The sequence below is a fragment of the Saccostrea echinata genome, unplaced genomic scaffold (genome assembly GCF_033153115.1).
Source record: "Saccostrea echinata isolate AGI-Se365-2 ecotype Australia unplaced genomic scaffold, CSIRO_AGI_Sech_v1 ptg000012l, whole genome shotgun sequence".
NCBI classification, from domain to species: Eukaryota; Metazoa; Mollusca; class Bivalvia; order Ostreida; family Ostreidae; genus Saccostrea; species Saccostrea echinata.
In genome coordinates this window covers 9,470,710-9,497,091 of record NW_026889761.1, presented here as the reverse complement: position 1 = coordinate 9,497,091, position 26,382 = coordinate 9,470,710, and the positions used below count along the sequence as shown (strand labels likewise).

General features: G+C 32.2%; 1 protein-coding gene across 1 annotated transcript; it reads right to left on the bottom strand.

The window, feature by feature from the left end:
* Nucleotides 1-841: 841 nt before the first annotated feature.
* On the bottom strand, nt 842-21,627 carry LOC133184973 (uncharacterized). The gene is made up of 22 exons (XM_061320038.1): nt 21,573-21,627; nt 18,442-18,594; nt 17,299-17,378; nt 15,396-15,467; nt 14,921-15,170; nt 14,458-14,568; nt 14,194-14,267; nt 13,791-13,862; nt 13,053-13,242; nt 12,706-12,812; nt 11,535-11,628; nt 6,634-6,780; nt 5,369-5,448; nt 4,849-4,920; nt 4,320-4,620; nt 3,718-3,843; nt 3,476-3,549; nt 2,922-2,993; nt 2,593-2,752; nt 1,582-1,691; nt 1,341-1,434; nt 842-1,048 (listed from the first exon to the last, which is right to left on the bottom strand). Exons 1-22 carry the CDS (start codon nt 21,625-21,627, stop codon nt 843-845), a joined length of 2,700 nt encoding a protein of 899 aa, XP_061176022.1. The 3' UTR covers nt 842.
* Nucleotides 21,628-26,382: the final 4,755 nt, after the last annotated feature.

The following is a 26,382-nucleotide window of genomic DNA, read 5'->3' as shown; positions in this document are numbered from 1 at the left end:
ATTCCATTTTTGATAAATGGAACTAAACACACATGGTGATAAGTTTAATTACATGCACATTTTGTACTCGGGTATAACTGCAATGACACATACCTTATTTTGATTGATTGATTGATTGTATGATGTTTTACGTCCCATTCGAGAATATTTCTTCCATATAATAGTGAAGGCATTAAATTTAGACCTTTACGCAATACTCAAGACCTTTGATCAGTAAGGTTTCTTTATCACGCCAAAGCCTACCGTGACAAGGGACCGCGGTTTTTAAGGTCCCATCCAAAAAAAACCTGACTTTCACTTTCAATGCCGGTCGCTTGGTAAAAGAACTTTCGCTATCAATGTTTACGTCTCACGTTTGACGCTCGCGGCGAACTAGAACCAAACCAGGTAAACGACTTACTGCTAGGTTATCGTGACTAGTCGAAATTAAGCATAAAAATCATAGTCATTCACAAAACAAAAATAAAAATAGGGTCTATCTTATCAATTAGTTTAATTTTTTCATCTTTGTCATCTTCTTGTTCTACCAGGTATTTGAGGTTATTGAGGCTTAAAAAGGCAATTCCTCCCCAAGATAGACATGCAATGAGTGTTTAAATACAACATTAACAGTAAGTATTCATGGGAAGAATTTTTTCTCTGCTTATGTCTCCATCCTTTAATCAGAGTTAGCAAAATTATGTATGATAAATACTTTTAGACAGATTTTCCTCTTTCATGAACTTAAAGAACCCTGATTATCACTAGAATTTCAATAAATATAAATAAGATTTCTATGAAATTTAATTTTCCCTAAGCGCACATCCTGCCAAAAATTAAAAAAAAAATTCCAAACTCTCATTTTATTTCATTTGTGCTTGACAGAGGAAGTAGTGAAGTGACGAACACGAGACCGGATGTACTCCTCTTGTTGATGCAGAGTAAGTCAGACAGTAATGTCCACTCACGGGGGTCGAAGAGTGAGCTACTACAGTTCCCGCTAGGTTCCAGTTGTAATCCCCATCATGGTCAGCATCCTGGGCTCCAATATATACATAATTTGATCGACCTATAATATATGTACAAGTTATAGAAGAACTTTAATGTGAATAAGAATCAGCTAAATGTATCCTATAGGATGCACAAAATGAAAAATAGCCTACATTATATACTTTTTGTCAAGAGTATTTTTATTTTGCATGCCGTGTTTTGTGATGAAATATATTAAAAAAAGTATTTTGAAAATAGAATCAAGAAATATTTTTAGGAACGTTGATAAAATGCAAATGAGACAAAAAATGATAACAACTTAGTAAAAATCTTAAAGTGTGTATGAAATATTTACGGTCTAATCTACATACCACGTAACTGTGTTTGAACGAAATACGATATAGCACGTGCTTCCTTTCCTGAGAAATTTTCCATCAAAATGGAGCAATGACTATGGCAGTAGGCCTATAAGCATGATAAAGATAATATATAACACACCATAAAGTGAGGATATTATGTAGTAAAAATGCACAGAACGAAATTTTTTTAAAAAATTGAGAATTTATCAAAGCACTCAAAACGACAAAAACACCAACAGAAATAGTATCGTACCTCGGCTTTAGCATATGACATTTGGATTGGTCCAACCATCATACATTTTCCATCCACCAAGTGAAAATTTGTAGGACAATGGTGATTGGCAGCTGTGTACCGGCACCCAGCTACAAAACAGAATATTGTTAAATTAATCAGGTCCTCGAAAATATTATCTTTTTGTTACTTATGTGAGGACAATAGGATGTGAAGGAATTTCAAGTATGAAATATTTTTGTACTAATCACCTTCTGAACGTACCAATAGGCAGATAATTTTAGCTTTTATGATTTTAGTTTTCTTATTCTAAGAAGTTGAACCTATCTTTTTATTGTAAGAAGTTGAACATATCTATAAATTTATTGAACCAATCTATAAACCTGTTTTCAGTCAATCCTCCATTGCACCTAGTCCCACCTCTGATGTGTTAGAGGTTCGTGTTTGCTCTGCTCCTACTATATTACAGCTAAGCAATCTTGTATTTTTGTGAAATTGTCAAATATTTCTCCTCTATTTAATCCCAGTAAAGATCAGTTTATTTTAAAATCAAAATGGGCTCAAAATTAGAAAAAATAATCAAGTTTTCTTTCAATTCGCAATTTCATTTTAATATCTTTTAAATATATGATTACCCATATTTCTTTTATGTACTATTTTCTTGAAGATGTTTCTGAGGATGTTTATTGAAGATTTCATCGATAGATAATACATGCATTATCAAATTTTTATTTTCATTTTTACAAATAATATTTCATTAAAAATTTGAATGTCAACTGCCTCTTCTTTATATGTTTTATTAGATATTTATTATATGCAATAATCAATAGTAAAATCTGAAGTTTCTTATTAAAAAAAAATTCCAATTTTTTTTTCAAACTTCAACCAAATATTATATTGAACAAGAATTATTTTTGTCTCAATGATGAAATCATATTTGAAAAGAGATACTTTATCCAGTAATATCCAGTAAATATCCAGTAAATAAATTTTTGATTTTTTTTTAATTACTAAGAATGAATTAGATGTTACCTCCAGTTGGTGGTGCCTTGGTGGTGAATGTTGATCCATGTGTTAGTGCCACGTGGTTACAAAGATCCCCTGTGCAACAATCACCATCAACAGAGAGCTCAACAGGATCATTCCTCTTACCAAACACATTCCCAGCCTGAGTGTTAAACTGCTTGCATACCTGTACAACAGAATAGCAAGATAGCTAGAAAAGTTTCTACATTCAGTGGATCTCACACAAACCTCCTCTATGTCGGATAACAATTTCAGTTCTCAAAATCTTTCATACATGTATTTTCAGTAATATTTATTCATTCACCGAAATCACTGGTTAATTGTGAATTACCTACACTGTCAAGCATGCATCCCATTTTATATCCTTGCTCACCGCTAAAGCTCAATGTTTTCAGGACGTAGCATTTCTGTCCAAGAACAAATTGTACTTAAAAATTGTTACATGATTTATTGATCAAAGTACAAGTTTCAAAGTTACCTTCATCTTCACAATGTCAAGGCTTTGCAACATACTTCGACAATCCGTCGTTTTCTAGTGGCTCATAGCCCAGTACCTCCTTTTTTGTAATTGTGAGGTAAAAGATCTTCTAAAAACTTATCTCCGATATTTGATTTAGGGTAAGGAATCGCAAATCTAACAATTGTCATTTTCCATTTAATCCAGAAGTCAGTTTTGCTTAAAAAAAACTTTACCCACTATTAAAACCGTTTTCTGATTAGTTCCAATCTAAGACCCGGGGAACAAATAATATTGTAGCGTTCTAGCCCGACTTTTAAATAGCGACATTTGTCAAGGGTTTGTATAAAGTAACGATATCACAATGCATTGAGATTGTGAAGATACGTTATCTTTTGTAATCATTTCTTTTAGAGATATGAAAAAAGTTACCTCCCCTGGTTCACAAACAGCATGGTTTGTGCAGTTAGCAGGACTTGAGACATGTTGACACGAGTAACATTCGGCTATGGAGAAAGGTACACCAAATATATTTTCACTAGTGTATTAAAAGAAGATTTTAATTTCTCTTCTAATGTTCATAAATTTAAAGGACAATCGATCCGCAACCTTCCTCTTCACCACAGCATCAAAAAATTCAGTGACGAAACGCCTTGCAAAAACGGTAACCTTACCGCATTTTCCACATGTTCTGGGGCAGGCTTGTACCATACAGTCATCGGTACACATGTTTCGTTTGATCGTGGCGAGACGCTGGCAAGATGCATGATCGATATCATCACACTTAGAGGATAAATTAGCTATAAAAAAATAAAATTTTTACATAAGAAAAATATAGATTACAAAAGATAAAATTATGCTTAGCTATACTTAATCAATCAGTGTGACCAAGTTGTACTGCCAAACTTATAATTCCGCTAATAACGCTAACGAAGATATTTGAACGCGAGCCCCTAACAAGAATTTTTATGTTTGCCTGCAGGCAAAACAGTTCACCTTATCCGAGGAATCCGACAAATGTCGAAACAAATAGAGACGAACTCTCTTTTTAATTCTTCATATATTTTAGTGTTTTTAATGTATAAGCAGATTTTTTCCAATACATATATATTTCTAGTGATAGTACATGATAATCTATACATAACTTCTTCTTGGCTTCTGATCTTTATGAGGAATTATTGTTGAAAGGTATTGAATGAAGGTCATTCTTATGTATTCTGTTTGTGGGACACGAGTATTTAATTAAAGTATTTAATTAAAGTATTAATATCTTTACGTTGTTGGGAAGTCGTCATCATTGGTGGTGTTGACGTCATAGGAGGCGTTGTTGTTTGAGTTGCAAACGTAGGAGTTGTCGTTCGTGGACGCATTGTGGTCATCATTGGGGGTGTGGTTGTTCCAAACGTAGGTGTTGTCGTTCTCGGACGCATTGTGGTTGTCGTAGGAAAGAAGTCTACCTGTCTTTTACCTACGGGACGATTTCTGTTACAAAGGTCGCTATCACAACATTCACCCTCAAGGTTTGACCTACGTCCAATGAGTGTCGGTGTTCCAGATCCAAAAAGTCGTGTACAGACCTATACAAGATCAAAGATGTGATTATTAAGAGATTGGATTATCATTATTCAATAATGATAAAGTAATCAAAATAAAAGAAAAAAATAGTTCTTTTTATTTTCTTGCAAACAATGCCTTTAAAGTAGTAATAATCTTTGTTTACGGTCTTATTTGGCAAAACAAATTTCACAGTTTTAGCCATATTCATGTGTGTATTAATTTGTACTATATAAATTGATATAACTTACATCTGAACTGGCGCAGCCTTGTCTGTAATTGATGGAGAAATCGGCTCCTAATGACTCAGTTACGATACAGGACTAAAAATAATTATACCATACCAGTCGTTAGGTTCTAGAGACCAATTATATGTACTTTATAGATTATAGATAATATTAAGATTTTTTTTCTAAAAAAGAATTGTGCATAACAGAATATCAAAGACGTTTACTCGATACTTATATTTTTTGTGGCATAAGTATAAGATACCTATAAGATGCATTACTTTACCTTTTCTGTTTTGGCATTGTTCTGTGGAATCATCATTATTCGAGGGGGATCAATGTTAATTCTTGGATTTTGTTGGTCAACCTTACCCACAAATTTATATCCCAACGAGCGTTTATTTTGTATTGAATCTACTGTATAAACAAATAACCCAGGAAATTACGTCCCCACGAATAAGTAAAATATTGCTTACCCACGAACATTGATCCCCAAGAATTAAGGTTATTTCACAGTATATGCTAATTGTATAATATTGCTTACGTAAGATTTGTCTGTACAAATCATGGTGGTGTTGCACATTGAAGGCGAGGAAACTCCATCACAATGGTAACATTTGAGTGCTAAATAATATCAAAGACATTTTGACATACTGAAAGGTATTAATCTGAGAAAATGTATCTCCTTTGTGCTTAGTTTATGTCTGTATTTATGATTAGTTATCTGGTATCTAAAACCATCGGGATAATGTAAAGTTCTTGTTAACTTTATCAAATGATCTTATAAATGAAATATGGATATGGAGAATAGTTTTCAATCTCATAGTCCATTTAAACAATACAAATTGGGAGCAGAGCAAAGACAGATCTCCAAAAATATCAGAGGCGGGATCATGTGCCATGGAGGAGAAGGTATCCCATGTCCACCGTTCACACCCGCCGTGTGCTCCTTGTCATGATCAGGTAAACGGAAAATTCCATAGCAATTTCCGTGTTTAAATAATGGCTTAACAATTAGTATGAATAAAGTCAGTGAGCATTTGACCTAATGATGGATTGTATTTGCTGATAAGATCATTGTATTGACCATATAACTTGCGAAATGATGACTTCAAACGAAACTGTTGATATCCTTGTTTCATCAACTTGTTGGTTAATAGCTTGCCTCTTTTGAAAATGGATCGATCGTAGAGCATGCTCTTGTGTATCGAATCAACTGGGAGACATAAACCCCATATGCAGGTGATTAGGGTATATTACTACATATGGAAGTTGACGATATAAAAGTTGAAGTTATCAAGTTAATCATTTCAAAGTAATTGATTATTAAGTAAACTGCATGACAAACAATATTTATATATGATTAAATCTTGCTTTACGTTTTATACATTTAGTGACAAAATATATGATATCTAATAATAAATGACATTTTTGGAACAGGAATGAGAAGAAAATATTATGCTGTTTGAGTAGAAAGGTATATTCACATATGCTGATAACAATTATCTGAGCCAAAACATTGAACTGTCAGTATTTTATCAAATATAATCTTCAAAAGATGAATGTGTCCACAAAAACCAAAGACCTGCATTGCTTTACAAAGATTTGACTCGATTCCATTCAAAATGGGAATGTATTGAGCATAATCGTATTTAAAATGTATCTCATTTAACTATAGTTATTTTCCTCTTAAAATAAGCGTCAATTTATATATTATGACAGGACTTTGGGAAAAAACAACTTAAAATGAAGAAAGAAGGAGGAATAGAAATAAAGAAATATTAACACAAAAGGAGATAACAAACTTACGACAAAGATTGCATGTTCTTGGACAGAGTTTTGATAAGCAGGGATCACTACAGATGTTGATATTGGCAGCAAAGCCTTGACACACTTGATCATCCACATCGTCACAGAGCTGCTGGGACCATATTCCAATAAACTGGATGACTACGCCTGAAAAGTGTTTATGTTATACGTTAATCATGTCAATAGATTCTGAATTGCGTAATAGGATTTGATTGTTTGTAGAATTAAATGACTTTCTTTTTAACTGAGGAGTTTGAGGTTCACTGTGCTATTATTGAGTAAAATGCATGCAATTCCTGTTCGCTTCTCTTTAAGGAAATTTAAATGCTTTTACACAATATTTGCTATATTTAAGTTTTAGATAAAAAAGAAATATATAGATATTTACGTAGAAATGAAAGTACATCTGCACTCCCTAAGGATACTTCAGTATTTATATTATTAATCAAGACGTTTGCTTTCCTTGTAAAGAGGATTTTTGAAGTATTTCCCCCAATATATTTCTTTGTAATAATACGATCGCTTGTTGTGGCTATGCCATAGCCCTGGAGGTAAGATTTGAACGATTTTGAATCTAACTATGTTAGAAGTTTTCACATAATTTTCATTTTTCCTGGTTCTTGATAAGATTTTTAAAAGATGCCATTAATTATAACACTATTTTAAATTATCTCCCCTTCATTGAGTGTGACTCCTGACTCCTCATTTAAACAAATGAATTCTTTTTACCCAAGAATGCTTTGTTGCAAGTGCAGTTAAAATTGGCTTTGTGGTTCTTGAGAAGAAGTCAAAAATGTGAAAAGTTTACAGATGATACACGATATACATTAGACAAACGCCGGACACCTCTCGATCAGCCTTCGGCTCAGGTGAGCTCAAAAGACTATAAAATTCAGCGTATAAACCTTCTTTCCTTTTGGGACCTGTTAATTTATTCATTCTGATAACATACTTCCTGGTATACTATATTCCATTAAGTTTTATAAAATGATCCTATAAAATTACACATAACTGAGACATCTTTAAAATTGTATTTGATAATTTGCAGATTAAGCATACACTAAAGTACAAGAAAAATGTCAGTATTTATATCTAATGAGAAAGTATAACAAACCTATAAGATGAATTAAAGTCCTCATGGTCATGTCAATAGCTTCAGTCCAATGGCTTATCTATTATGATAACCATAGAAACAACTCGAATAAGATACGGCATATTTTCTTACGAAATGTATGACTCCTTGAACTATGAGTGCTAAGGCAATGCTAATCATACAGAATGATTGTCTTTGTAAATTAAACAATGTATAAAAGTACATGGTGCTGCAAAATTACGAAAAGGTACATTTAAAATAACATTCGATTAGGAGATCTCATTAGTTACTAAAGTCTCCATTTCAAGTTTATATCAGATATCATGTTAAATAAAATAAAGTTTTACGATCAACATTTGTAGCGAGCTACATTCGGAACTTGTACAATATGGAATTAAAAGGCAAGTTATTGTTGGTATCCCTTGTCAGTTCCTGATATCTCTGCATCATTCCTAAGCAAAATGCATGTGAAGTTATGCTTTAGTTTTAGTATGAAGTGTTTTATTGTTACTTTGAAGTGGGTCATTTTTTCAATACAGTTTTCATTGTTCCAGTGAAGTATGTCATTGTTCTATTCATGTGTTATATTGTTCCATCAAGCAGGTTCATGCTGTAAAAATAATTGAAATTATAATACTCTCTTTTAAAAATCATTACCACGATATGTTAAAATAGACAGTGATAAATACTTGACATCATTATACTTATGCATACATGTACTTTATGTAGCTCCTTTAGATTTGGATGAAAGATAATTTATGTAAAGGAATTATATAATTTACAAAAGAAACTATATAATCTAAAATATAAAAGTAAGGGAGTATGATTAAAGATGTGTTTAATTTGAAAACTTGTATAAAATTTATGAATGAAAACACTTACGAATCTTTCCTGTACTGGGAATTATTTAATGTATACTGCAGTCCAGACATTTACAACAATATGCCTTAAACTCAAATACATAATCCAAATTTAACGTTTTTGCAAATGTACATACAGTATATGTACATCTGTGTTTTAGAAACGCTATCACGTTAACAAAAATTCAAGGCGCAGTTGCATGCTCTCATAAAAGCTAAGCATTATTTTTCTTGTTTTATCTCTTTTCAACTGTCTTTTTTTCTTAAGTTTTACAATGCATATTTAAATTAAGATTTCCTTATATTCTTATAACAATCTAGCGATAACAATTTTTCTTCACTGCCAATATTTTATGTGAATACCTTATTCTGAAGACAATATTTAGAAAACTTTTAAATACATATATCTGTGAATAGGCACCGTATATTTATATTAGAAATAGTAAGTATGTACTCTTGAGAGGAAATAAATATGTTCTTACAACCAACGTAAAATCATTAGTCTTTTACAACATATTCATTGAGGAAAAAAATTAAGACAAGCAGCAGAAAACTATCGGAGTGAATTGTTTGGTATTCCCAAATATACATGGACTTCTACTACATGAAAATCACAAGAATGCCCGATAAACACAAAGCAAAATTAAACGATAAATTATCGCAAAGATTATCAAATAATAACTCGAGTGTGAGGAATGAATCCAAACATACAATGCTTTGTGAAAACAGCGGAGACAAAGAAAATATTGTAGTTTTTATATAACTGTAATGTCTCAATTTTTATTTCAATTGTCGGTTGCACGATTAGCTGGAAACATTTGTCATAGTGAATTTATAATGAAAATTCAGATTTTGTTGACGCCTTAAACTAATAATATCCTTCAATGCATTAAATGTTTTGTTTGTTTTTTTTTGAAATAAAAAATGAAGTTTAGTCGTACAAATTGATCTTGTACCTGAGATTCTTTTTATAATTTCGTGAAATCGGCATGATATACGAGGGGTGATCAAAAAGTTCGCGAACTATCACTATATTCACAAAACCACTATTCAGATCAGAATGAAATTTGGCACACATAAAGACATACATATATTCTATAAATAGCAGGTGTTATATAATGTTTTGCTCCGTGTTTGTGACATCACAAAGTGGAAATGACGTCAATATGTAGGTGACTTGTGACAAAAAATGGTTGACTCAGTCGTACTCGAGCAACGAACGGCTGTGAGGTTTAACGTATATCTTAGAAATTCCTTTGCAGTAGAATATGATTATTTGTACAAGGTTTATAAAGACAAAAGACTTACCAGAGGTTCAATCATTAATTGGATTGATTGTTTTAGTGAAGGCAGGGAGATGGTTAAAAATGATGTTTGTTCTGTTGCCCAGCGAAAGCAAGCCGAGGAAAAGATGTGTCCTTAGTTGAGCAATTTGTTATGAAAGATCGCCAAGTTACGATTAGAAAAATAGTTGAATATCTTAACAATAATATAATTATTAAATCCCTAAAATATCGTTTACTTTAGACTTTAAACATATGAGATATGATTAGAAAAAAGTTCGTCCATACTTTATCCACATTGAATAAACGACGTTCCCGAGACACAGGACTCGGGTTTTGATGATCACCATGCTAATTATGGGAAGGGATGTCCTTATCCACCCATCCTATTGCCGAGATTTGGCCATTTCTGACAGTTGTACTGTTCTTGTTATAAAAAATAACTTGCATGGTAAGAAATATAAAACTCGGAAAAATCTAATAGCTTCTGTGAACAGAACGCCACGGAGCATGTCACGTGACCGCGTGGATCACGTGATTCGCGCATGAGCAGAACAATGGCAGATGTGCATTATAATCGGAGAGGACTACTTTAAAAAATAATGAGCACTGAAACCTCATTTTATAGCTTTTAAGGAAGTAATTCAATTAGTTTGCGAACTTTTTGATCACCCCTCGTACCTATCAATATGAAATATGAAGATAACGAACAGTAATCAAGCTCAAAAGTCCATTGAAACAAGACAAATTGGGAGCAGAGCAAATGCAGACCTCAAAACATCAGAGGTGGGATCAGGTGTCATGGAGGAGTAAGCATCCTCTGTCGACCGGTCACTCCCACCTATCAATATAGTACATCATATGACAAAGTAAAAATTCATAAAGTTCTCAAAAAGTTTGTAAAATTTTATAAATTGCAAAATATGTTGCGAGAAGCTCCACAAAATCACTTGGGTTTAAGTTAGCATTGGGGCAGTTGAACATCACAAAGTGGCGCACCATGCTAACATGGAAAGGTTGTATACCGTAAACTCAAATATATGTCAGTTTTATATATAATTAATGACATATAAGTAAAACATATCTATTATAAATAGATAAAAAGATTCTTCTTCAACATACATTTATTCATCGCTTAATCTTTGATTGATATTATCACATTATTTATTGTATTTATTGTCACTTGTCTATATGCTATGTATATCAATGTTTCTTAATAATTAATAAAAGAGGACAAAGATGAGATTACAGTATTCTTTATTTAAATTTTCCCTCACAAATATAATAATAAAGATGGTCACATGAAGAAGGCTTAAGAGAATGGCCGTGAGGACCCCCATGTCCCTCTATGACAAGACAGTCGTTACCATGCAAATCATGAGGGACACCTGAAACTCTTTGACCGGATGTGTCCCAAACCAGTCGATTATGGGTATCAGTGTGGGCGCCAACAATTAACACCTTCTTATCATTCGGTAGACCTGTAAAATTATATATATATATATATATATATATATATATATATATATATATATATATATATATATATATATATATATATATATATATATATATATATATATATATATATATATATATATATATAGGTTAATCAAGAAATAGTGAATAGAAAAAGGAAATTAAGAATGATACTATCAAACTCACCCCAAAACATGCTATCCATCAATATACGGATGCTGTCTACGTCACGGTCTGATATATTTTCCATCAGACTTGAGCAATGATACTTGCACGAGATCTTTAAAAAAAGAAAGGGAATTTAATTTGGTTACATTTGATAACTTTTTTTAAATGATGCCTTTAAGATTATCTCCATATAATCATTATAATCAAATCTGAAAGTAGGGGGAAACAACTTCTAAACTTAAAATAAAAATATTACGTCCTCGAATAAATGTTATAAAATATACTGCACTGGAAACATTACAACCTTCCTTCAAATACAGAATTGTAATAGCACATCGTCGCTTGTCAGCAAAATGTTTACAGCATCATCAATAGGCAGCACTCACTTTATGTCATGCAGATATAAAGAGCACAATGGAATAGTAAATTTAGAAAAAGATTATACAGCGAAGATTATGATAAAGTTAGTCTATGGAGAAGGTCACTGACAAAAAAAAAAAAAAAAGATTTTTAAATTAATGATTTTAGTCTTTTGCTGTTGAAGAGATTGTTAAAAGACCAGTTCATAGACAAATTAAATTGCAATTTGCTGATAAAAAATAGATGTGGCTGTATAAAGACTTTATGTTCGAGGCCTATTTCTTCTCATACTGGGGACAGATGCATCGTAAACAGAGAAAAAGAAGACGGGTGCACCTGAGACTGACCACTCGAAAGTGTAAAATTAGGAAAGTTTCTATCTACACATGAAAGTCACCTGCACATGTAAATAGCCGTGGATAGGGGTTTAAACCTTGGAATAGAAGCAATCGTTGATTTCGTAAAAAGGCCATTTTCGATGTTGATTTACGAGGATCAAAGAAGTCTGAGGTAAGACAATGATGCGGGATTTTTTATTGCTATTGCTTGTTAGAATTAATTCTTCATCAATGACATAATATCAAAGAAAATAAAGGCTATCAACGAACGTAAAAACTATTTATACATCATCAATTAATTTAGTTATAACTATGTTAAGAAATGATTCAATATATTTCAACATTATAAAAATTTTATGTGCTTTTACAAATTGTATCATGTTAAAGTTTTTTTATTCAATGTATTTTCTTGCTAATATCAAAACTTGATAGTAATTCATTACACAAACAAGTGTCATTATGTGAATGGCTTACTTTAGGTCTTAAGTTACCTTTGCACTGTCGTATGTTGACAATTGTGACCCTATCAAAAGACATTTTCCACCCACAAGACTAAAACCAGTAGGGCAGTGATGTCCCGGTAAATACATACATCCGTCTACACAAAGATATGAAAATCAAATATATTTTTCATATGCTACGGAATAAGTTTCAATATACTACGATTATAATAAGTGTTTCAAAAATTGTTTTTACAAACATGTGGTTGTGCAAGAGGGAAAACAAACAAACAAACACACACACACTCACACACGAAAAACAAAACCCAGAAAACAAAAACAAACATATAAACAAACAGACAAATAAAAATAAAAATGATAAATTGTACAATATTGACCTGGAGGGGCGGTGGTAGATTGAGTTTGTGATGGCGCGTGTGTGGTTGATGTTGTGGTTGTCGTAGTGTGGGTAATGGTGTGGTGATTACATAAGTCTCCATTGCAGCAATCTCCAGCTAAAATCAGAGTTAAGTAGTCGCTTCTTCGTCCAAAGACATTGCCAGCGTTTAAATGGAACTTTGAACACACCTTTAAAATAAATTCATATTTGTTTGTTTGTTTGCTTATTGTTAAACGTTCACTCATATGGAGACGCCACCACTTGCCGGTGGAGAGCGACAAATTTTGACCTATACTCGGCACTAAGGGCCTTTTAGCAGTGAATGATTTCTTCATGCCAGCAGCTACTGCGACATGGGACCTCGGTTTATACGGTCTCATCCGAAGGACCGGTCTCCACGTCCCACACTGGGAATCGAACCCGCGCCGTAAGGATCAACTCCTTACTCCGAGACTCTAGAGCGAACGCTCTAACCACTGCGCCACACGGGAGAACTAAATTCATGTATTTTATAAATAATGAAAATACGTTCATCCTTACGAGAAAGAAGAGGTTTAAAAAATGATGACAATGACTGAAAACATGCAGGATAGTTTTAACGATAATTAGTATACCAACAGACTACACAACAACTTTACCACATAGTACTCTTGCGACTTGTGACGGAGAGAAAAAGGACAAATCTATAATACGTGCTTACTTAAAGACAAAGGGATATAATATGTAAATATCTTACATTCTCTTGAAGACATCCAGCACGGTATCCATGTTTCCCACTATCCAAGTACTCTTCCACTACATAACATTTCTGAAAATGAGTCACGTTTCTTGTTCTCAAAAACGTATTTATTCTTCTGTTCAAAAAAAAAAAAAAAAAAAAAAAAAAAAAAAAAATGAAATCTTTGTTACCTGGGAGAAATAAAACTAAGGATTCATTGTAATCTGTTTCTTACTAAACTCTTCATCTAGTGATCTGATTACTGTGCAAAAAGAAATTCTGCTTATTGGTAAACCTTAAGCAAAAATACTATAATAAATACATGTAACATTGCAATACCATAACCAAAAATTGACAAAAAAGATAAAAATATCCTACTCTACAATGACAGAAAGGATACGACGGTTTAATGGTAACTTACCTCACCCTGTAAGCAGATTGTTCTATCTGTACAGTTTTCTGGAGCTTCCGTAAAAATGCAGGAATAACACTCAGCTATTAAAAGGTTATAAATTATATCAATTCTATTCAGAATAATTCACGAGGAAAACTTTTTAAAATCTTGAGAAATACGAAATAAATGTCATCTTCTTTGATTGCTATTTTGGAAAAAAAAATTACTTTAATAGTGATATTCAGTAAAGGGTAAATAAGTCATAACTATGATGTGATCTTATATTCTTACGGCATTTCCCACAGGTGCGTGGACAGGCTTGGACCAAACAGTCATCATTACACATGTCCCTCTTCAGAAAAGCAAGTTTTTGACAGGCAGCCGTGTCGATATCAGCACAAGCTTAGAATAAAATTGTCTTGATGTATCTAATTTTAATGATTTTTTGAGTTAAAAAGTTGAAGATAATTATTTTTGTATCTTTGTTTTAAACGTGCCATATTTTTTAAATTGTTACTAAACCTTAAAATAAAATCTCAGTTTAGTCTTGTTTGTTTTTCAATAAGAGTGAATATTTTGAGGTGATTATTCAATGCATTTTCTTTTCATTGATTACTCCGACTCTATACTTTGTTTCGTTACTGATCTATCATTTCTCTTAACCAAAACATAAAAAAACTACCAGGTCGTTTTGAGGTAGTAATCTCAGGTAGCACAGTCGTAATATTCTCAGTGTTTATGGACGTTATAATACTTGTTTGTGTATTGATTGGGGGTAATGTTGGGGATGGAGAACCAATCGTTGGTATGGCCGTGGTAGATACAGTGGTTAAATCAGTCAGGTTTGTTGTACTGGCTTCTGTGGTAGTTATTAAACTGATGACTATCTGCCTCTTTTTAGTTGGATCATGCTTGTTGCACAGGTCAGTATTACAGCATTCTCCATTTATACCCCTTCTCTTTCTGCCTAATACACTTCCATCACCAAATAAACTAGAACACACCTAAAAAAAAGAAAAGGTTACAATCAAGATTTCAGGACCTCCAAGAATGCTGTGATATATGATTTAAAAAACATTATCCTTATAATTCATATCATGCGTTATAACAAAGCAAACACTGTTTCCAATACATTAAAAAGTGTATATAGACCTCACTCGGTAAAATCAATCATAAATCATAGAAAAATAAATATATACATGTAGGTAATTCAGAAATAAGCTACCTACTAGATCTGTGGCACATCCAAGCTGGTAGGTAATCGAGAAGTCCGAGGCTATTCCTTCATGTACTAAGCATTTCTAAAGGTGGGATTACATTTATAAAAAAAGTTTTAATTGTAGAAATCGTTGCAAGAAGAAACTTCATTACTATGGTAATATATGAAATTAAACTGTATACTGTAAATCACCCATTTTTCGCTAGAACTTTATTTTGGAGTAATTATGCGAGATGGATTGGTCACAAAAATTTCGTTACCGTGTACTACCGTGAAATATATGGAGATAACGAACAGTATTCAAGCTCAAAAGTCCATTAATCAATACAAAATAGGAGCAGAGCAAACACGGACCTCCAAACATCAGAGGTGGGATCAGGTGCCATGGAGGAGTGAGCATCCCCTGCCGACCGGTCACATCCGCCGTGTGCTCCTTGTCATGATCGGGAAATCACGGAAAAATCCGTCGACAATTCAGTGTGTAAATAATGGCCTAACAATTAGTGTGAAAAACGTCAGTCAGCATTTGACTCAATGATAAATTGTATTTGCTGACAAGGTCATTGTATCGACCATAGAACTTACGAAATGATGACTTTAAACGAGACAGCTGATATTCTTGTTTCATCAACTTATTTGTCAATAATTTACCTCGTTTTAGAAATTGTACATACGTAGAGCATGCTCTTGCGTATCGAATCAACTGAGAGATATATACCCCGTATGCAGGTGATGAAGGTATATTGCTGCATAAGTAAGGGAAGCTGACGATTGAAAAGTTAAAGTCATCACGTTTATCATAAAGCTTGGTTGTTAGATTACCATTAACGTCTTTTTCAAGTAAAATATCCAAATATGAAACAGATGTGTCAGACTCTGTGGTATCTTTTATCTCAAGTTCACAAGGATATATCGTATCGACATAAGAATGGAAATAGCCATTGTTAATTGACAATACGTCGTCGATATATCTAAATGTTGAGTTGAAAGCCACAGCAAGTGTTTTATTTTTTTCACGTACAAGATTTTGAACAAATTCTGCTTCATATGAATACAAAAAGGTCTGCTAATAGCGGGGCGCAATTGGTACCCATGGGAATTCCAATAGATTGTTGGAAGACCTGGTCTCCAAAAACCACATAGATATTGTCAATCAGAAACTCAAGCATCTTTTTAATGTCAACTTCAGAGTACTTGTGTGAACAATCAGAATGTTTATTATGAATGTGTATTATTATGTGTATTATTAAATATTATACATAGCAATGATCAAAACTCGTGAAAATTTTGTCTTTCTTATAAATACCACGTAACAATCTCGTAAAAATAAGGTGTCGCGAAACTTAAGTGATCTGCTGTATATATAAGAAATAGTGAAATTATACTACATGTATGTAAGAACGATAACATTGCTATTTACGTATGCATGAAATGTTTTGAAAATTGGAAATTTTATTAGTATGATATGATCATGTATTACTGTGGATTTCTTATTTTTCGCGTATACTTAATATCGCGAAATTACAGTTAGATGTCAAATCTCAAGAACAGGAATTTGCGGTTGGAATGTTGGTCCCGAGTTTTACATGTATTTTAGCTATATAAAAATTAAAGCGAGTAATTTTATTTCGAGCGAGGTGCTTCTCACGAAATTACGTGATAATTAATTCCTCGCGTATATTTATGAATCTACAGTATGTATACACAAAATGTGAAATGAATAAAATATAAGTGTTACACATGAAATTAGTAGAATGCCAATTACGTATGTATATTCTTTTACCAAAAAACTTAATGAATAAAAGAAAATTTGTTTTTTAGAAAATTGATTTCTGTAAAGATAATCGTTAATAGTAGATTATTTTTTTGTATAAGTATTGCGAAAAATAAATATTTATTTGTTGTCAACTCACATAGGTACGGTCCGGACATATACGTGTTGTATTACACCTATCCAACGAGGAAACATCGTTACAACTGTAGCACTTTCTAGCTGTATGAGATTTCGAAAAATGTAATTATAACAAACAATAACAATACTATTTTTCTAAAGAAGAAAATCAAAGAAACAAAGTTGAAATTATATCATTGATGGTTTAATCTGTTTACACATCTTTTAAGATCTATTTTTCCTGAAGAAAGAACTTCTTCAGGAAATAATTAAATAAAGAGTGATAGTAATTTCACTATTTGAAAAATTAAAAAAAAAAATGCCGTGCTGTACAGAATATTGTTAACATACAATGATAAGATTAAGTGTTTGGAGTTCATTTACGATGGCTTTCTATTTGATATACTTTGGTTGTTTTTTTTTAAATTTGGAATCATTAATCTAAATAAAGTCTTATGTAAGTAAAAAGCCCGAAAAATACTATATGTATTTTCGTTATTTCGTGGTAGCTTTTTTTTGCTTAAAATGTTAGATTTACATCTGTTGCGTTTCAAAAAGCAAAACAAGTGATAGTTCAAAGGGTTTTTTTTTTTCATCCACTGCTTCTAGAACATGCATATTTCAATATCAAAATAAACTTGGAAATATTTTTGCAGAAAATGGCAAAGTTACTGGACTTGTTAAGAAAGAAACTTACTGTTTTATGAAATTTGTAGATCTTGTAATTGCTTTATGAATATTACATATATATGCTATAATATCAATAAACTCAATGACGTCACCAATTGTATTTAGTTAACGCGTATTTTAACTATTCATTCAGTACAATATGAATATATAAACATCCTGCCCATCGGTTGGATATTTTATATTTGTAATTGATTAACCTTGTTGTGTGATCAAATTAAAGAAAATCCAGTGTATTCAAAGTGTCATTTCATAGGATGCTTCAAATAATTTTTCCTTAAATTTAAATGCTTAAGTAAAAAAAACAAAAAACAAAAACAAAACAAAAAAACAAAAAAAAAAAAACCCAGATAAATATGTACGTAAGTAACTTCTTATTCAATTCATTTATGTTAACTTTTTTGTAGTGTATTTTGATTGAATACTGCAATAAGGTTGTTTGACGTTGAGGTTAAAAAACAAAATATATTTTTCTTACGACACTTGTCGCAGGTCCTAGGACAGAGTTTAGAAAGACACGGATCCGCACATATGTTGACGTGAAGATTGAATGTTCGACATACATCCATGTCTATGTCGTCACACAGAGAGTCCTGACCCCACGCTACACCAAGGATACACAGAAATATACCTTAGAATAAATAAGAGATAAGTTTTATTAGAAATTTGAAAATCATGAACAATTATTGATAAACTATTTTTGTTTTATCCTTTTTTGATAATTTACACATCTAACTTGACCAAAAATATATTAGAAGCCCTTGAAGTAATTCAAATTATTTTGTAATTTATGTTTCAGGGAAAATAGCTGAAAGTAAAATCGCAAAAGTTTTCAATCCAAAAAGAAAGAAAAAATGAAATCAGTGGTAATCTTAACATAGAGATATGCAGAAGAGCACTTCCGGTTGGTAAATATAATGCCTAAACCATTTCTGTCTGACAAGGAAAACATTGGGGTGAATACAATTTAAAATGAAGGAAACTGTTGAAGTTAATTTAGAATTAGTGAAACAAAGTGAATTTAGAACAAGTTCTAGATGCCTTAATGAAGATTTTTCAAGAAAATGTCAAAAGAATAGGATTACCTAAATTATTCTTCATAGCGTATTGTTCAGATGACCTCTTCAGGAAGGTACAAAAGGCTTAAGATAAATGATATCGAGGATTACCTATAAACCCTCAGTGCAATGCACTCATTCCAAATTGTAAAGAATTTATTTTATTCATAAACTCTTGTTCTGTTGCGGAGATTACTGTAAATCATTCACATATTCCTTGTTACTGAAGCATTTTATTCCTTCTCCCGAACAATAAAACTTTGGCATGCAGCTGAAAACATTTAAGAAATTTGTATGACATAATTGTAGAGAAAACTAGAGGAACTGTGAGCACTGAACTTACAAAATAATACCTCCGCCTCCCATATGATTATAATGGCAAAGTTCATGTTTTTCTATGAGAGACCGAAATAAGTGTCCGATCAAAAAATAAATTAAGATGTGCACAATGGCACAATGTAACAAAGATTCTGTGAAAGACTTATTAAATTTTATTCAGTGGTATAAGAGCGGATAAGAGATGTGTACCCCAAAGCGTAACAGACTGACGGACGGACGGACGCCCCTATCACTATACACCCCCGCTTTTCAGGGGGGGGGGATAAAAAAAGCTTGCATGTCATATTTAGAGAGTAGAGATAAAAAAGAAGTAAAGCAAAAAGAAACTGCATGAAATATGTCTTCCGAAAGAAATTTTTTGAATATACATAAGTAAGTGCAAGTAAAAATATTGCGTTTTTATGATGCAATTCTAAGTTACAAACTTGATTGTCCTTATAATTTTAAGCTAATTTCTTGTGCTGAAAAAATATTTCAAAAGTGGCATTTGAATTTCAGGCAAGAACATCTAAATGTGACCTATACTAATTGTAGTAATGTCTACGTGAAACTGATTGGCTGCTTGCTATTACAGATTGTTCAATGTTTGATACAAGCTGAAACTTATGTCAGTAATTCTTATGCTAAGATTCAGATTTACGTAACAGAAAATGATCTCTATTTTATCTCTAATCTCTGTTCTGTACCCCGATAAAAAAGATTTATCTTGAACAAAAACTGCCCCATAGACAGATCTTTTAAACTTTTAAAATTTTCTATCGCCAAATTTCTGCACTTAGATGCCAACGTTTGGCTATTGTTTTATGTTATCGTTATCAAACCTCAATACAATTTTGATTGTCAAGGTCAGATGGACTGTAACGCTGATATTTTTCAACGTTATATTACAAGTAATGCACTTGCCAAATAACACAAAATAACCTCTTAAAAGTCAAAGAATACCGGTAATATCGTGTATTTTGAAAAGAAAGTCAAAGCTCAAGTTTAGAGGTAATGAGGTCGGTAACCTTGATATTTAGAAGTCATTCTTTGAAGCAATGCATGAGACAAATATCAAATGTCTAACTTTTACAGTTCTCAAGATGTAATATGTGACAGACGGACAGACAGACTGACGTCAGACAAAGTAATCCCTAAGAAAATCACGCATCTCTCAAGTATGACCTTCACCACAAAGACTACCGGTGCTTGTCAAAAATGTGTAGGCAAAATAAAAAAAGAAGAAGAAAAAAACCTCTCAAATAATCTTGATGCAACATGCAGTAACAGAAAGGATTATTTGGAATAATAAATGGGTCTTCATTTATAGTTTATTGAAATTATTATATTTTTTTGTGAAACTGTTAAGCATATCAATGACTAGTTACCTGAATATACATATTGATTAGAATGGAAATTTTCTCATTCCCAAGCAAGTTCTGAAGACAGAACCTTTCAGTAAGGTTCAATAAATGCCAAACTATCTAAGAATAAAAAAAAAATACAGGATTTTTGCATATATTTTTCATGCAACGGTAAAATTATTTCTATGATTTGTTTAACAAGTATATATCTACCCTGCAATATGTGTAGATATCACTTTTATTTGTAGGCATACATAAGACTATGTTTACGTGTTTGACTTATCACAGATGGCACGATGTACTTCTGATACTCTATAAATATGTGTATTGCTATTTATGAACTGCAATTAGAGATAAGACCTTCCCATTTCGGCTTAAATAGCCTCAAATTTGACCTTTGATAATGCATATCAATGACCAGGGGGTATTTTTATTCTACATTTGGAGCTGATTAATTAAAAAAAACATTGCTCAGGAATTCTATTGCTGAACCTTCGATCGTTGTGTACAGGTAATTTACCAAGCTTTTGGACTATAATTTGTAGTCTCAATACATCATTTTTACAATTTAGACAGCTTTGAAAATGAAATAAGCTATCCTACAGTTGGGAAATCTTTTAAAAAGCATCAATTTTAAGGATTAGTGCTTTCAGTATTTAGATTTTTAAGGGTATGTGTAAAATCGGTAGCTTTATTTAATATAGCACGAAGCAATGAGGTATTCCTATAGTTCATGTATATTAGGGTTATTCATGTTTAATTACAATTGTACGAGAACAGTCTTCTCCTGTATATTATCCACTTGTACTATATTACTTTTACTTAATTTCTTAATCCTTAGTAGGCTGGTTCTCACATGAGGCAATTACCAGAGTATTTCATCACAGCTTGTCCTCTGACCAATGTTGGATCTCCCCTTACCATTGTGCTCTTTCTTTCAATTCTCTTTTGGTGTACCGTCTCTATATTTTCCAAGTCTTTCTCCCTTTCTCTTCCCTGCTGGTGTCTTTTTTCATTGCAATCATAAGGATGGAATCTGGGTGCATTCTAAAGAGTGACCTATGCTCCTCCATCTTCCCCTCTTGATATCCAGGGAGGGTGTTTTGTTCTCCTGCACAATACCTCATTGTTGATTGTCATTATCCAGAATATACACAGTATCCATCGAACCTGATCTGGAAGGCAATACCTCATTGCTGATTGTCATTATCCAGAATATACACAGTATCCATCGAATCTGATCTGGAAGACTTCTCTTCTGTTGATTGTTTTGGATGTCAACTTCCAGGATTCTGCACGATATAGAAGGACTCTTAGAATATTGTATATTCTGACACCTGACATTATGCGCAAATGTAGTTTTCTGGACAATTGATTCTTTTCTACTGATTCATTTAATTTATTGTTAGACAGTGAAACATTTTAGGGGAGGGGGTTTATGAAACTACCTTAGCAATATTATCACCCTGTATACTCATACGTCGCTATAATCAATATAGAATCACTAAAGTACTTTATGCATTGTTTCATTCACTGTAATTTCAATGCTAAAATGGAAGGTACAGTAAGTTTAATAAATAGATGATATCATTAAATTCTAGAAATTTCAGAAATTTTAGTATTTTACAGTTTTGCAGTTTTTATCATCAGTTTAAAAAAATAAATATTCGCTTACATGCTCCAGTTCCTGCATTGGAACTTCTTTTTATATTTGTTTGTACAAATTAGATGACAAAACTCAAATCTTATATAAAATGTGTTTTTTAGATAGTAATGTGAAGCTGAAATGATCTTTCTCCAGCATGCGCATTCCAGTAAAAAAAAAAAACTAACGTACTTTCTAACCTGAAGATAACATACTTTAAATAGTGCGACATTCCTCTTCATCGGATCTACTTTACTTAACTTCTTAGCAGGTAATGTACTTTTTGTCTGCAATGATTGCAATTGTTCATCCCTGTATATACAAAACAGGGTGCTTTGTTTATTTCTCTATAGCTGCATAAATTATTGATAGAAATATTGGGAGGTATTACATAAGATCGTTACATTATAAGTTGCATTGATGATTAGACAATATAACGTTTGGCCTTTGACAATGCTAGAAAAGGTTTCCATACAGATGAATTTAAACCAGAGATGAGGTCAATTACAATAAAAATTTAATTCATTTACCATCACCTTGTCTCTAATTGAATTACAATCAAAAGCACAAGTTGTAAGTCAGGAAAATAATCAAATTATGCTTACTTTGCCAAAGTAAGATATATTACAAAAATCCATTTTGATTTTTCCCTTTTTCTTCATTATTCTTATGTATGAATACAAAACACTGCATATGCTTAGCCTCTAGAAAAACAATACTAAAAATATAGACAAACAATACTAGAAATAAAAATTATTTTTGTAACGTGCATATTAGTGGTGGTATGATGCAACTTTTACGATTGCAACTTAAAATGATACGTTTTATAGCTATATAAAGGAGTAATACAAAATTTTAAAAAAATAAACTTCAATAAAATTCTAAATGTAAATTATGATTGTAAACAAAATACCATTATTTAAACCAAGCCAAAAAATGAAATCATTTATAAATATTTGACATCCCGGAAAACAAAGTAACATTCTTTTTCCCTTCCTTATATTATTTACCTGTAAGGATATACCACGTATAATCCAGCCAACGTAAATAGAATTTCATGACATCATACTTGCCCATTTGCACTATGAAAAAAAAACACGAGAGAAATACCAATTCGGAGTTATTATTGATTGAATAGAAAAAAAACCCATCGCAGAACGTTTGAAATGTGATACTTGATTATTTTTGTATTTAAACATATTTTATTGAAACGTAATCAACAGGATTGGATACCGATTTAGATTGTCCTCTCCAACATAAACAAAATGGCACATATACACGTGGTGTACAACAAACAAATGTACAATGAAGTGCAAGGAAACTAGAAAGGGGTGGAAGGGGTGCAAGGAAAGAAAGGAAGGGGGTTGTAATAGATACAGAATAGTTACGCTGGTTATTCAAAACAAATCTTTTAGATTTTTAATTAAATTTGTGTACGGCTTTAAAAATTTCATATTATAATGTTGGCCCAAGTTTGGGTCCCCAAATAGAATTATGTCAAGGTTTGTTGCTTCTTTGTTATTTTGTATGGTGTGAAATAATTCTGTTCTTATTTCAGCATAATTTTTACAATACAAAAAGAAGTGTTCAGTGTTTTCATTGGTATATCCACAAGAGCATGCAGTGTTATCTGAAAGCCTAAATTTAAACAGATCTGACTTACGGAGACTTACGTCGTGACTCAGTCTAGTAAAAATTGATTTTTTTTCTTTTCACCAAAAGAAAAAATATTTTTGGGGAGATTCATCTTTAAGGAGTCTTTTTTTGAAAGCATTTACAATATCAAGGTTTCTGTTCTCAGTAGGCAAGACGTTTCATGATCCATATTGTTAATGGAAAGAATGAGTTTTTTAAATAAGTTTGTTCTACATTGGGGTATGACAATATTATTAAAATTACGTAAATCTTATTGGGTTGTTTGTGAGACTTCAGGAGGTAATAGATTTGATAAATACTCTGGCGCAAGACCATGTTTTTTTTTTAAACATTAAACATAACTTCTCTTTTCTCGTTTATAAGCGAGTGTTTCCCATATTCTGTTTCATGGTGTAAAGAGTCACGAGGAACGTAAATAGGAAGGCCGGTTACAATACGTGCAGCTTCTAATTGAAGTTTCTCCAGCCTTTCACAGTCAGCTGCGGAAATATTTTCCAATACTTTTGATGCATATTCAAATAAGGGCTTGATAAATGTAATAAACATCTTTGTTAAGAAATCACAATTTAATGATTGTTTCAATTTACAAAGAAGTGCAATTTCTTTTAAAGCCAGTTTAGTAACATTATCGATGTGGTTTGTCCATTTCCCAGAATTCGAAAATGTAAGTCCAAGATTATAGTGAGTAGAAGATGGGACAATTTCTTTACTGTCAAACTTAAAGACTTTGGTTGGACTTGATTCTTTTTATAACATTTTGAAAAGGTGAAGATAACGAAAAGTGATCGATCTCAAAAATCCTTAAATAATACATATTGTAAACAAGACAAACCCGCTTTAGCTCTCAGTATAGATCTGGTACATGGAGTAATCCATAGTGGAAATTAATAAGAAAAAAAAAATGGACGAACACGTGGTATAAAACATGTTGGTCAAAATACGACTCGACGATAGTTTGTATTAGCAAACGAGGTCATTATAACTATAATAAAACATGCGAAATTCTGACTTTAAACGAGATTTTTGGAAGCCCTGTAATATTAACCTTTTTTGTTAGGAACCTGCCTATGTTTTAAATTGATTATACTTAGAACATACTCTTGTGTACTGAATCAGCTGGGAGATATAAACACCGTATGCAGGTGAAAGTGAAATGTTACTATATAGATAAGGGAAGTTACATGGAAAAGCTTGTCGTCCTTTTTCCATATTGTTTTGTTTAGTTTGCCATAAACATCTCTAGCAAGTAAAAGATAAAAAATATGAAACAGTCAATGCCAGTTGAAGGAAGCTTCGCATTATGGTCGTAAGGTTCTGAAACACCAAATGTAGCGAGATCCACTACGTTCTCTGCTTTTATCGTGACGTAATACGTGTGAATACCATGGGATCCCCACTCTGCGTTATTTATAGGGATTGCTGTACACGTGGGTGGTTCTGTTTGAGTACAGCCAGCACCTCCCATTATTGGTGAGTATCTCTGTACTTGTGTTGTCTTTTCAAAGTTTCAAAGCTTGAATTGTCAGACTAATAAAATCTGTGTTGTATTTTTATTTCGAGTTCATCTGATATATATCAGATTGACAAACAAATGAAAAAAGCAAATTCAACAAAGTAATTTTGTAGGTGGCTAACAACAATATCTGAGTTACATTTTTATTGAAGAAGCTGTGATTTATAAAGTTATGTAGCCTAGTCTTTAATTTAACGCCATAAATGGTTGTGTAAAGTATTGAACATCCATAGGTTATTAATTTTGGAAAACAAATTATTATTTCATGTTTTCTGAATTTTTTTTTTTATGAGTTTTTCGAGAATGCACATTTGATTTACATCACTTCTTGAATAAATTAAAACACGATACGTCTGAAGTTTCTCTCATAGCAGAAACAGAATTAGAATAGAAATAGAATACAAGAAAAAGAGATACTAGTGATTTCAATTGTAATGATTCTAGCAATCATCTAATAATTTGGGTTTAATCGTTTAATATTTAGAGTATTTGAAAGTCTTCTCCACCAATGATGGGAATGATTTTCTAATATTGTCTAATAAATGAAATTTTGTACATCTGTACAAGGTTTACATGACCCTTAATTGATCCACCCCCTTCTCTCTCTTGGGAGCAACAGTGCAGTGAAAATATACGACTGCCAATTTATTAAATCAAATCTAATTGAATAATTGTACCTCGAAATAAGCCGTCAAAGAAAAATAAAATTATGTAGATTTGTGATTTAAAAACAAGTTTAAATAAAAATACTAAAATTTGCATGTCAATATGACTTCGTGCATCCAAAACCATCAATTCCTGTAGTGTCTCTGTGAAGACCTTTGTCGTAATGAAGAAGGTTTATTGCGTAGTTCTTGCACAGCGA

What these genes read in the sequence shown, in the direction of transcription:
- LOC133184973 (XM_061320038.1), bottom strand. Translation starts at nt 21,627, where the DNA reads ATGGTAAGGGGAGATCCAACATTGGTCAGAGGACAAGCTGTGATGAAA. An exon ending in TTTGTACAGACAAATCTTAC is followed by an intron (nt 4,921 to 5,368) that starts GTAAGCAATATT and finishes AATTATTTTTAG; the next exon opens with TCCTGTATCGTAACTGAGTC. An exon ending in GATGACGACTTCCCAACAAC is followed by an intron (nt 3,844 to 4,319) that starts GTAAAGATATTA and finishes ATTTTTTTATAG; the next exon opens with CTAATTTATCCTCTAAGTGT.